The sequence below is a fragment of the Pezoporus occidentalis genome, unplaced genomic scaffold (genome assembly GCF_034315485.1).
Source record: "Pezoporus occidentalis ecotype Australia unplaced genomic scaffold, CSIRO_AGI_Poc_V1 ctg268, whole genome shotgun sequence".
Classification (NCBI taxonomy): domain Eukaryota; kingdom Metazoa; phylum Chordata; class Aves; order Psittaciformes; family Psittacidae; genus Pezoporus; species Pezoporus occidentalis.
The window spans coordinates 163,906-177,663 of NW_026914589.1; the positions used below are offsets into that span (position 1 = coordinate 163,906).

The 13,758-nt window shown below is 41.7% G+C and overlaps 1 protein-coding gene across 8 annotated transcripts in view; it reads left to right on the top strand.

Annotated features, from left to right (window-relative positions):
* Window positions 1-1,250: 1,250 nt before the first annotated feature.
* The window catches only part of PPP3CB (protein phosphatase 3 catalytic subunit beta), a 54,783-nt gene continuing 42,275 nt past the window's right edge, over window positions 1,251-13,758 (top strand). For 4 of the 8 annotated variants that reach the window (XM_062624501.1, XM_062624503.1, XM_062624502.1 and 1 more), the window contains exon 1: window positions 1,253-1,675. In XM_062624501.1, the coding sequence (XP_062480485.1) occupies window positions 1,606-1,675 (70 nt within the window). In that variant the 5' untranslated portion in view covers window positions 1,253-1,605. Of the gene's footprint in view, window positions 1,676-13,758 lie in introns of all 8 variants that reach the window. The other 4 variants (XR_009965942.1, XR_009965941.1, XM_062624506.1 and 1 more) reach the window with 2 other exon arrangements.

Sequence of the window (13,758 nt, forward strand, 5' to 3'; positions counted from 1 at the left end):
TTGTCTGGTTTCGGGTTGTGGTTTTTTTTTTACTTTTAAATGCAGTAATTTCCTATGATCTCAACTACAGTGCAGTCCTACAGCCAACCTACACTGGTACTACTGAGAATACACTAAATTGGAGAAGAGAGAATGAAATTAACTGGTACAAAGGGGAGAGCAAGAACTACTTGGCTTTTTCATTAGCAAGAATAGTCATAAATAATGATCGTATTAGCTTAGATTTAATACATTTGTACCAGCCTTTTTGCCTGTCTTATGCCCTCCGTATCACTGGGCCAGTTGCTCTACATATAATTTGTGTGGTTTGTATATAATGGAAGGGCTGTAGCCTGCTGCATTTGCAAAGATCAGGCCAGTGGTGCAGAGCCTCTACCCCATTTTCTTCTCATGCAGCTTTGAAGGGTGCCAGAGACTGGGAGGGGGCAGCTGCTGGTCTGGCTGCCTGTGTTCAGCTCCCTGGATGGAGCAGAGATATTTGGCTTACTTACCTGGTGGTAGTGGTTTTTCATAGAGTCATAGAATAGGTTGGGTTGGAAGGGACTTTAATGACCATCTAGTTCTAGTCCCCCTGCCAGAGGTAGGGACATCTTCCACTAGACCAGGTTGTTCAAAGCTCCATCCAACCTGGCCTTGAACACAGCCAGGGATGGCACTTCTTTAGGCAACCTGTTCCAGTGTTTCCCCACCCTCACAGTAAAGATTTTTTCCCTATTATCTGATCTAAATTTGCCCTCTTTCAGTCTAAAGCCATTCCCCCTTGTCCTATCCCCGCACGACCTTGGAAAAAGTCTCACTCTAGCTTTCCTGTAGACTCCTCCTCTCCACCTCAGGCCTCCCCTGAGAGGCCAGGCTGTAGAGCCCCTTCCAGCCGTCTGTTGTAGGCGAGCGGCACTCCGGTAGGGAATGGATGCAGTCCCTTGCTCCGAGGTGCTGTCCGGGGGCACTGCTGATCCCGGTCAGCTCGGCGGGGAAGGTGGCTGCTTCGCCGCCTGACAAAATGGTTCCCCTCGCCGTGCGGCCTGCTGGGCAGCGCCTTGACCCGGCTGGAGGAGCGGCTGGGGCGGCCCCTCGGAGCTCTCCATGGTGGCCGCCGGTTCGGGCCGCCTACCCCGCCCCTCTCCCCCCCCCTCCCTCTCGGCCCTCCACCGGGGGCGGGGGCGCGCCCTGCTCCTCGCCTGCGTTCCCCGGCCGCGGGGCAGAGCCCGGAGGCGCAGGGCCGCAGCCACCGCCCCTCGCCGCGCCCCGCGTGGGAGGCACCGCCCCGGGGAGAGCGGAGTTTCGCCACGCTCCCTAACGGGCGCGCTGCCGGCGCGGCGAAGCCAGGAGTTTCGCCACGCTCCCGTAGTCCCCTCGTGGGGTGGCGGCGCGGTGCATGCCGGGCCCGAGGCGGACTGTCCCTTCGCTGCGCGAGGAGCTGGGAGCCGCGCCTGCCGCCATGTTCCGCTGGGCCGCCGCCGCCCGGGGCCTCTAGCTGCCCCCGCCCCGCCCCGTCCCGCCGCCGGCCGCCGCACGCCCCTCTCCCCGCCAGCCCGCCGGCGGAGGAGGCGGACCCAGGCGGCGTCGCGCCCAGCAGCAGCGGCCGGAGCCCGGCAGCGCCCAGCGATGTCCGCCAAGGAGGGGAGCAAGGTGCTGCTGCTGACGCCCCACGCCACCAGCGAGCGCGCCGTCAAGGGTGAGCGTCCCTCGCATCGCGGCCTGGCGCTGACCAGGCCCGGATCTGGCGGGAGCGCGGGGAACATGGCTGCCCGGCGCGGCGGAGGGCGGCGGCACCCCGAGTCCGGGTGGCGCACGGGCTGGTGGGGGCGGCTGATGGTCGCCGGGCTGCCCGCAGGTGGGGCTGGGGAGGGTGTGACCGCGGGATGGCTGCTTGGTCCCAGCCCCGCTGGAGAGACACCCGGTCGGCTTGGCTTGTGGGCGGGGAGGCCGAGCCGGGCGTGGAGGCTGACCGGGACGGCAGCGGGGCAGACCCTGCCTGCGGGGACCCCCGGGGCTGCCGCCCGCCTCAAGGAGCTGCCCATGGGGCTGAGGGTGCGGTGTCACGGGTGGAAGCAGCGCCCACGGCCTGCGGCCCTGGCGCCTCCCGCTCCTGTGCGCTGCTCGGGCGCTGTTGTCACGAGTGTTCGTGTGCTCTGCAGGCCGGGGGCCGCCGGCTTCCCCGCCTGGGGTCTGACCCCTCACGCCTCCTTCTCTGTGGGGGTTTTCCTCTGTTTGCGCAAAGGAGATCCTTGTAATTGCAGAAGCTGACAGCACCGAGGAAGAGGGAGTGGAAAGGTGCTGCCGCCCTTTCTATTGGCTACTGGTCTCAGGTTCCCTGTTCTGATGGAAAAAAAATCACCTTGATCTATTTCTTCGCGGCCTTTCTAGGTAGGACAGTCTCATGGGAAGCCTTTAAAAGTCGAACGTGTTATACTGCTCAGGGAAAAGAAAAGTAAAAGCCTGTTAAAGTAGATATATCTGTGTAAAACTAAGACGGTTTAGTAACCAGAACGCTGTAAAACATTAATAGTCTCACTCTGGAGCACATCAAATGTGTTATTTTAGTATTTGTGATGAGAATAATCCTTCAACATTAAAGTCTCCTTAATACATCCATTAGATCTAAATTGTCGTTTATAGGATGGTATAGGTAACGCCTCAAACAATTTCTAGGTTTTGTTGACTCAAGTGACAAGTCATTTTATTTTGATCTCAAAGGTTTTGATATTGAGCTGTATTTGGCAATGGCAGTGATGATATTTGTGATATTTGGAATTCTTGATTGTGCACAAAGCAGCCTGCTTTTAAGATTGACATTCCGAGAGAGCACAGGGTCTGATGGAGTTCAGAGTGTCAGAGATCTGTCCATTTAACTTTTTATGTAACGGGGGAGGGGGGAGTGTCTTGAGAAATTAAAAGGATATCTTTGTCTTCATCAGGTCCTAATTAAAGCTTTGGAATCCCATAGTATGTTTTGGAAATCAGCATGTTTTCCAGTAAGCTGGAAAGCTTTGCTCACAGTAAGCTGCTACTCATTTTGGATTGCTTAACCTGTTGATTTGGTTGAAGGAATTGCAAGAGCAAAAGTAGAAAATGTTAAAACTAGTCTATTGGAAACTTGTGCTCATTAGTGCTAGTATAAAGCGTAGCTGGATTTTTGTACCTTTATTGCAATTTCTTGTAACAAATTAAGTTCTTCAAACAGCGTTAAGAGAGCTAATGGTAAGTGATTAGACACCTTAGAGTGTGCTGGAAAACCTTCATCTGGTTGTTGAGGATCACAGGTAAGGCTTGCTTCACTCTAACAGGATTACAGCCTGGGGTTACAGTATTTCTTTGAGCCTGGTTGTGTAGGATGCATAACTATTATAAAGGTAATCGGGCTTTGACAGCTTCATCTGACATAGTTACAACCAGTTAAATGTTAGTGTAGCAGCATTTCTCTATTCCTTCTGTTGACCTGTCCTGTCCATGCCTCTTGTGCTGAATCACTGGCTTCTGGAGGAAGCCTGGACAGCTGTGCCAAGCTGTCTGTGTTCCTGATATGAAGGACAGGGTGGTTTGGTTCCCCCATCCCCCATTAGGTGCTGTGAAGTTGGAAATATGTTTTTTGTACAGTGACTCCAGAGACGCAAGATTGCAGGTTACGTCAGTGCTTATTGGGAATACCTACGCAACATAAATAAGTTAAAAACATGTTAAAATGGGACAACTGTCACATCCCTGTTCGCCAATAGACGTGTTGCCTCTTGCATACCAAGAAATGATCACCGTACTCTTGCCGGGTTTACGATGAATAGATTGCAGATATGGCGATACTTTCTTAAGGTGGGCCCTCTGCTTTTGTCAAGGCAACATTGCATACTAAAGGACACCAAAGTGTTAACTTTTTATACTGGAAATGTGTGTACCAGGCATGCTGGTGGAACTGTTAAGACAGCAGTTCACATGGTTGCATAATGTCTTATACTTCTAACTTCTCTGATGCTCATTGCAGAAATTGCCTCTTTTTTTCCTAAGTGTCCACTTATTTATTGATAGTTATTAGTATGTATTTACCATAATAAGGTTTGGGAATTCTTTTTAAGGTCATTTTTTTGACATATTTATTTTGTTTAATGTGATCCATTATAGGGGAAAAAAAAAAGCATGAAAGTGTTCTGCAAATGTTATTTGTGTGTGCGCGTGTGTGTTGTGTGAGCTCTGTTCCCAAGAAAAAAAAACATCCTTGGGGCCCCCAGGCTTTCTGCCTCTTTTTTCTGAGATACTTCATTTATAATGTCTTAAGTCCTTGAGAAAAGCTACAGAGAAAAATGTAGTAATGTTATCTGGTGTGTCTCTATTGGTCCATATTTCAGCTTTTATGCTCTCCATATACTAGGTCTTTTTAGGAGGAAATGTGAATTCAGGACTTAATGCCTCCTGGTATTTGCATTGTTTCATCTCTTGCTTTTATTTTAGCTTTGCCTTCTTCCTCTGTTACTGGAAGAGAGGAAAAATAGCTATTACATTTCAGAGGCCATGAGAAATTAAATCCATTATCACTAATAATATATGTTGGTAGAAGTGGGCAAGAGGTACTCAAGAAAAAATATTTACATTATGGTATAATCAGTAACTTTTCTAATAAGGTATGATAATAATTAGGATGTGTCCCTCTTTGTATTTTGACCTGTATATTTAGCAATTAGTGGGAAACGCATGTATCTAGAAAAAAATCTGAAATGTTATCAGGTGTAATGTTCATATTAGGCATATATATATTAATACACATGATAATGGCTTTAAGTATGCAGTCTGAAACAGTCTAGCTGTGTTGGTCTGGCATATCTTCCCAAGTATGAATTGTATCATCAGATTGGTTGCTTTTAAAGTGTATAGAAAGCTCAAAATTTTCTCTTTTCATGGTGTAAGCAATTTGCCTAAGCAATTTGTACTTGCAGAGTTTCCTATTAATTAATGGTTAGCTGTAAAATTGAAATGTCTGGAGTCAGTTTTTGGCATTTGGTTCCAAAACGTGTCTTATGGTGAGGTTTTTGTTACTGCTTTTTTTAAATAGAGATGAGAAAATGAACCTGTCATCTTGATTCACTCCTTTGTAAGACACCCTCTTCAGCTTTAAAAGATGGTAGTGTCTCATGGAAGGTAGCAGTTTCCTCTGTTATGTTCTGTCAAAATCACAGGGGGAGGAAATAGTATCTTTTTTCTTTAAACTGCTGTTGATACTTACCTGCTGTATCTGGTGCTTTTGGGCTTGGGTTTGCCTTTTCTTTTTGAATGATAATTGACTGACTTCAGTCAGTGCACCTGACCTTTCAGTGCATATGACTTTTATACTTTAAATTTGTCAGTGTAATATATCTTTTCTACCAAAACAACTGTTTTGCTATCTTGTAGTAAAGGAAAAAGAAGTGCTTGTAAGCTCAGTTTGATAGAGTGGTCCTGGGCATGGTAGGGATGAGCCTTCATTGGCTTTCCTTGGAGGGCAAAGCATCAGGGCTTCTCTGACCCACCTGTGGGTAGCTACCCGACAAAGTTGTGCTTGGAAGTACTCTGTCTTCATGCCATTGTGCTTTGCCCACTACAGGTGCTACTAGGTTTTCGGAAGCAATCCACAGGACTTTGTTGTGTTGAACTAATGGATACTTTATGCTAAATTTGGAGATCATGTCTGTTCTTCTGGAAATGGGAAGCTTCGGTATTCATAGAATCATAGAATAGTTAGGGTTGGAAAGGACCTTAAGATCACCTAGTTCCAACCCCCCCTGCCGTGGGCAGGGACACCTTACGCTAAATCATATCACCCAAGGCCTCGTCCAACCTGGTCTTGAACACTGCCAGAGATGGAGCATTCACAGCCTCCCTGGGCAACCTATTCCAGTGCCTCATCACCCTAACAGGAAAGAATTTCCTTCTTATATCCAATCTAAACTTGCCCTGTGTAAGTTTTAACCCGTTACCCCTTGTCCTGTCACTACAGTCCCTAATGAAGAGTCCCTCTCCAGCATCCCTATAGGCCCCCTTCAGATACTGGAAGGCTGCTATGAGGTCTCCACGCAGCCTTCTCTTCTCCAGGATGAACAGCCCCAACTTCCTCAGCCTGTCTTCATACAGGAGGTGCTCCAGTCCCCTGATCATCCTCATGGCCCTCCTCTGGACTTGTTCCAACAGTTCCATGTCCTTTTTATATTGAGGACACCAGAACTGCACACAATACTCCAAGTGAGGTCTCACAAGAGCAGAGTAGAGGGGCAGGATCACCTCCTTGGACCTGCTGGTCACGCTCCTTTTGATGCAGCCCAGGATACGGTTGGCTTTCTGGGCTGCAAGTGCACACTGCCGGCCCATGTTCATTTTCTCATCAACCAACTCCTTTGTTTTGGAGGAAAGTCATGATAGAGTCTGACTGACAGGCAGTCATCATGGATAGTAAATGGTAGCTCGTTGAAACAACTCTTCAGAGAATTGCGAAGAGAAGTAACTCATATCCTTCTAGCAGGGTCCTAAATTAAGACATTAATAACTACTTTTTAACAATGATTTCCATGTAGGACATAAAGAAATCATCACAGAAATCATCACAATTTCAGCATTCACAGACTGGTAAGAAAACCAACCAACCAAAAAAAAAACAAACCGAACCCCAACAGGTAAATGGATAAATGTTTACAGGCAGCATGAAGGCTGTTTTAAAAATATTATAAGGCACTTAGAATGCCTTTATGCTGCTGGTCAGAAATGATTCTGAAATGATCCAGAAGAGCAGCAGAGTAAAGAGAGTATTTAAAGGTCATCCTTAAAAAAAAAAAAAAATCACAATTTTGTTTTGGGAGAGACAATGGAATGGAGCTGAATTCTGACAAGTGAATGCTTGACTGGCCTTATGCTTTGTTTTGAGAGGATGGTTAGAATGAATAAATCTTAACAACAAGAAGACCCACCCAAACCCACCCAAAAATGGAAGCCTGCCTTAACTTCAGTAGGACAAATTGGCAGTGGAGGCTTGGGAAGTTAAGGCCAGAGCAGAAAAATCGGTGACTACTTACATGTGTATTTATTGCATAAGGAAGTAAGGACACTTCCATACATGAGTCAGTTCTTATTGTTGAGTGGGACCAAAGAATTGTCTCATTGAAATGTAAGTGGTTTCAGAACATATCAACAAAACGAATGTTCAAAAAATATCCCAGGACCAGAAGATATTTGTCCAGTGGCTCTGAAGGATTTCTTTTGGGGTTTTTGGGTGCAAAATTGCAGATTTATTTTCCATAGCCTCTGGCATAACTCATCTTCTGAGCCTGAGAGATAGAGCACAGCAGCATTTTTTTATAAACTCTAGATTGAAATGGGAACTGTAGATCAGTAAGTTTAATTTAAGCAGACTCATAGCACTTGTAAGAAAGAGTGGACTAACTATGCCCCTGGGGAAATAAGGTATTAAAGAGGACTTGGTACAGTTTTTATAGATGGAATGCAAGAGAAGTCGTTAGAATATTTTCGAGGAGGCAGTTGGCTGATTGATCCAGGCAAAACTATTCATTGGGTTCCTCCGTCAGAGTCTTTAAGCAAAAGAGAAAATATCCTCTTTTGGATCAAAATTGGTAAAGAAAAGATGTTATTAGGTTATAAACTTCCATAGTTGAGTGAGGTTAACATCTGTCATCTGGGCTCTTTAAATGTATTGATAAGTTAATTAGAAAACAAAGTGAATGGCAAATAGTAACACTTATTCAGGATGGTAAACTTCAGAGATGTTTCAGATAGCTCTTGTAAGACCGAGTGCCTGGGCAAAGAAATTGCAGGAGATGCTGTTCTAATAAAGGCAGAGTAGACTCCACAAGGAGGGAAAGATCAATTTTCGCTTAATGTAGAGGGTAGTGAACTCAGAAAAGAAATGTTAGGGTCTGTATGGATAATATTATGAAAATATTAGTACAGTGGCAGTCAAACAGGCTGAGAGGAGTTTAGGGAATATTAGAAGATCAGTTTAGAAAACAGAGAATACACCATCATGCCATTATATGCCTCATGTGTTATATATGCATCTTGAACAGCAGCATGTAATTTTGGTACCTTTTCCTGATTTTCTTCTTTATCTAAAGGTATGTTCAAAGGCACTGACTGCCTATCATGGAAGGTGGATCAACAAAGATGAGAAAACTGTGACTTGGAAAGGGGATAGCTAAGTAGGGGGTAGAGTTAGATACTGCTTACGCCATGAATGATGTTTAATAGAAGAGTTGAAAAGGAAACAGCTACAGTTCTTGTCTCACTGAAAAGGAGAAATGCAGTACTGAACAAAATTTTCCAGAAATTAATGTAAAGGAAAGGTAAAATACTTTTCCATTTAATATGTAATTAAATCTGTGGAATTCCTGGTGCTAAGATGCAGTGGAAGCAAAAATGATCAAAGTGTCTGTTCAGGATCTGGACAAAATTAGGAGGTTCTTCACTGAGAGTGTGGTGAAGCACAGGAACAGGTTGCCCAGAGAAGTTGTGGCTGCCCCATTCCTGGAAATGTTCAAGGGCAGGTTGAATGGGTCTTTGAGCAACCTGGTTTAGTGTAGGTGTCCCTGCCCATGGCAGGGGGTTGGAACTAGATAATCTTTAAGGTCCCTTCCAACCCTAACCATTCTATGATTCTAGGATATATGGTAAGGATGGACTAAGAAGTGCCTGCAGTGCCTTTATAGGGTTTCAGGGTTTACAGGGTCATTTTTCCTTGCATGTAGAATGCTTGTTAATATAGCTTGCAGCATGCATTCAAGTAAACTTGAGTAAAGGGATAGATATGTGGCATTTATGAAAAATACTGTAATTCACGAGAAACTGACTTTCCTGAATTTGTTCTTTCTTGTTTGGGATGAATAGGGTAACGTTCATCTTTTGACAACTGATTGTAGCTTTCTGAGTCAAGTAGACACTGCTGTGTATTTGTGCTTAACTAATATTTTCAAGGTTCCTGGTAAGTAGACCATCTGGGATGTCTTTATGCTGTTTCTTTTCAAATCTGTTCTTCCAAATGCAGGAGGATAATTGGATATATTCTGTCTTCATAGCAGTCATGGGTGCGACATCTCTTTCTTCTGTAGAGATGTTGGCAGAAGCATGAAAAAACTCCAGGGACAGACTGAAATGACAATACATAGACAGCAATGCATTTATAAAACCAAAGCCCACAAAACTTGACCAAATGACAGAAAACACACAGACAGCTGTGCTGTCGTGGTAATAAGCCTGCTGACAAAAGGAAGGAGACTGGCCTATCTTTTCACAGAACAACGTGGTTGTATTGATACGTAATATCACTTAGTGGAGACAAACATTATATACTGTTTCACATATAAATACCACCAAAGCTACAAATTCATTACAGTGTCTGTGTTTAGTAACCTTGATAATGTGAGCTGAGACTATCTGTGAAATCAAAGCTACTCTTGAAACAGAAAATGAAATCCGGGACATTGAACATGATTTTACAGGCAAACTGAGTTCATTAAACATATCATGGACCTCTGATTATAGAGGAAAAAATGGCTTATTTTCTTTCACTGTCAGAGAAGAAAAGTTATGTAAGTTTTAAGGTCTTAAGAGCAGAAAATACTTTGCTTGTGGAAGTACAATACCTTGTACAGTTGATCCCTGATACTTATCATAAGTCTAGAGGCTTTGATCTCATCTTTTTTCATAAGCCTATTCCAACAGATTGTCTCTGATACAAGCCATATTTAACCAAGATTATTAAAATAGGCATATATATCAGTGTGGTTTAAATTTACAGTATCTACATGCAAGATTTCATTAGCAGCTACTGTTGCACTTGGTTACTAGGCAATGTGAGATCTGCTTTGGGTCTGAAAGTAGTGTGTGTTAGTTGCCATACTGCACCTCTCAGCAGGGATTATTGTACTGGCTAAAAGCGCCATGCTTACGTAGTTTTCTGATTTTGAACCTTTTTACAGTGTATTGTGAATTTATTCAGATTGGTGCTAACTTTTGGATCTCTGTAGCATGCTTTATTCTAAGGTGTAAATATGCCTAGAAGTTTCTAGAAAGTCAGTGTAGAACTAGGTTTAGAGGTTTTGCGCTTGGTATCTCTGTTTTAAGTACTAGTGCAGTATAAAGGTAAGGTGATTTTTTTTCCTCTTTGCAAATGCGTATACAAATAGTAATAAAAAACAATCCCAAAAGCTGCCCACTGTTTGGTTTTGCTTGTTTGTTTGCTTGTTTCTCTACTTTTTTTTTTTTCCCCAGCATTATTGTTAAAAATTTTGAATGTGCAATCACGATGTGCTATCTTTGTTACTACTATGCTTTTACTAATGGGATATAGTAATGTTATTTTGTGCAGCAATAAGTTTTTAGAAATTCATCTCTAAATGCTTTCCTATTGCTTAGCTTTGCTGGGAATGGAAGAAGGGAATCCTTTAATGACCAACACCATGTTATTTCCTTAGGGCAGTTCCTCTTAATTACCATTCCATTATAGTCCCAAGAGCTCAGGTTATGCACAAAGACTTTGAAACATGGGTTATATTTCTGTCTTGGAACACATTATGCTGCAATTCTTTTTCCTTAGGCTATAACATTCTATTACTGCTTCATCAAAGGTTTCATTAAACCCTTTAGTTTGCAGAAATTGTGTATATGCTTCAGAAATGATCATTCTTAACCTATTAAAAGATGTTACTTGTAATATTTTTCGAAGGTGTGAGCTCTAATATAGTGTTAACTATTGTTAAGACAAAAATTAAAGTATAAAATGGAAGGAAGCATTTTTTATAGTAAGTGTTACTGTTTTATGCAGCTGGGTGATGCAGATAAAATCTTTTGCCACGTTTTAGTCTGTCTTCTCTGAAGATTATTCTAAGAATAAAAGTCCTTCTTGAGCAATAGGAAAAGACATGAATTTTGTGAAAAGGATTTTGTTAAACTCTGAGGAAGTAGTTGTAAGACTTGCTTTTTTCGTGAGGCAAATATAACTTTATGAATGCTTAACTACTTGTGATACTACATTCATTGGTGTTGGACATTATGGATAACCCCTAGGTATACAGAGTTTTTAATTTGAATCTTTATAAGAATAGCAATTAAAATAATCTGAGTCTTCCAGGCACTGGACAGAAACATTGGTTTTTATAGCCTCCAAGAAAATGTAACTTGCTAGACAAGCTCCAAGCTGTAGTTTCTTAAAATGGGCAGAATTGAGTGCACATTTGATCTGAAATACAATACATGAACATAATAATTTTTTAAAGAAAGAAAATTTCATCTGCCCTGTGCTTAGAAGCCCTGAAATATTTCTGAACTGTCATAAGGAAGAGGTCAAAACCATATTTCTGAGTTCTGCAGCCATTGGTAGTAGTAAGAAGTCAGGAATGATTTGCACATTAGAGACTGAAGAACAGGTGTTCATTTCACCTCAACAGACCATGCTCTACCACAGCCTGCATCTACCAAAAAAACCTCCAGAGAGGAAAAAAAGGGTCATCTTTCACTTAAATACATCATTATCTAGGAATAGTGCTAGAACTAATAAGTGCAGTTCCTACAAAACTGTGTCTTGGAAGTGATTGACTTTGGTTCTGGGAAGGTATGATTTCTAATGCTATTACAAAAATTAAAGCAGGAGAAATCTACTTCTTGAGTTGTCTGGTCTCTCATAAAAGGATGAGAACAACTCTGCTGCTGAAAGCAATTTTGGGCCCACAAATAGTATGTTAAAGAAAGTGGGAGAAGAAATGGCCTAAAACAAATTTATGCACAGATTCATATAAACTTCCAAGTAATGCAAAAATAAACATGAAGAGAATATGAAGATCGGAAAGTGAAGTTCAAAAAAACAGTGAAAGCTGGAATTGATATTTGCATGGTCATAATTAAGTGCTTCTAAAAATCAGTTAAATTTATCATGTTGGAACAATGGTTTTCTCTTTTCAGAGACAGATTTATGTTTTTAAACAATTCTTGTGCATGGAACAGACATGGTTGTCCTTTGATTTCTTAAATATGTTAAGTTTATTAACATTTGGACTACATGGAATTGTAACACTTCCAAATGAAACTTGAATCATTGCTAGAAGAGTCCGGAAGAACAGGCATGTCATTTCTTTCCTGTTAATAAAATACTGTATGTCCAAAAATAAAGTGCCAAATTTGTTCTAAACTGCAAAGACACATTTTTTAGTTTTTTCCTTCTTAGAATCTTTTATAAGAGGAAGAACATACAATTCTCCAATTTATATTCTAGTATAATTTCATTTCAGTGAATATATGAGTGTGATCTAGGCATACAGACATTTTATTCATAGGTTTTTATTATTGCATAAACCAGAAGGTAGCAATTTGCTAGTAATCTAGAAGTCGATTTAAAGGAAGTCAATGATTGTTTTAGTATTTAAGCATTGATTTTTGGAATGTAAAGCTTAAAAAGCTAAGTATGAATAAGCTGTATACAAGTGCATTCATACTGCTAGTTCTTATCTTTGAACAGATGTGTTTCTCTAATTTTTGGTTTTGAATGTATTTGAAATAATATTTAAATGGAGTGTAGCTGAATGATTCTGCTCTTTTTTTTTTCAATTCTTTCAATAGCAGTATGCTTTGGTAGGGAGGCGTCAGATGAGTTTCATTTCCTGGAATCTAGCAGGAATGCAATGATATTCTGATGCATTGCTTAGTGGCAATTTTGACGTGTCCTCTTCTTCCACATCCCACATTCATATTTTATTTGTAACTGAATTAACACTGAATTCATATAAGCTGCTGGCCTTCAAATGTGCTGTCTGGGCAGTTGCTGAGCCTGGTTTTGTCCCCAGTGTCAGACCTGCTCTACCTCTTTGAGATACGGATCACACCTGGCTGCTTTTGACCTGGGAGGCGGGATCCAAGTAGTTCTTGTACTTCCATTAATTTCTAAAGTTGTTTGTAGGATTTGAACAGCCTCTACTAAAATTCAATCTTTTTAGAGACAGTGCAACAGGAAAATAAGGAAAACAAAGTCAAAGAAGGAATTTCAACCTAAAGTGACAATGTTGTAGGCTCCCAAAATTTTTTATTTTTTTTTTTCTGGCAGCATAAACTTGTTAGGCTGCTTAGTCAGTGGTTTGACAAAACTTCAAACTGGCCGAGTCCACCCTGGCACTTTCTGCCATTCAGGGGCCATCTGCACTAGTGCTGCTCTCCCTTCATCTTCTCCATTAATGGTGTCATAGACCTCTGTTAGAGTCCCCCTTAGTTTTCATGGGTTTAGGCTGAAGTTAGTCTAGTTATTCCTGAAGAAATAAAATCTTAACTTTTTGATTTCCATTATTGTCTCTTGAATCCTTCCTGATTCTTTTTTTTTTTTTTTTTTTTTTTAATAATTTGGACAAACCAGAGTTGCATACTAGATTTGTTGGTGGCACAATTACTTCTTCTTTTGTTTTTCATTTACTAATAATTCTTAATATTCAGTTTTCTGGGTTTTGTTGTCTTGTCAGCATCAAGTATTTTCCTAGAACTATGGAAAAGACCTTGCTTCTGAATAGTTATTTTATAATCTGTGATTTTTATATGTAAAGTTAGGATTGATTTCATTCACTAATTTGCATGTATTTTTATTTAATATGTCATATTTTGCTAAGCCACTCAGTAGTGTGGACAATAGCTCTTCATAGCCTACCATATTCTTCATTGTCTGGAATATTTACTGTCACCTGAATGCTGCATCACTCCCATTAGTTACCTTCTTTTTAGTGTAATTTATGAATTTATTAAATAACACAGGTTCTAGTGGGA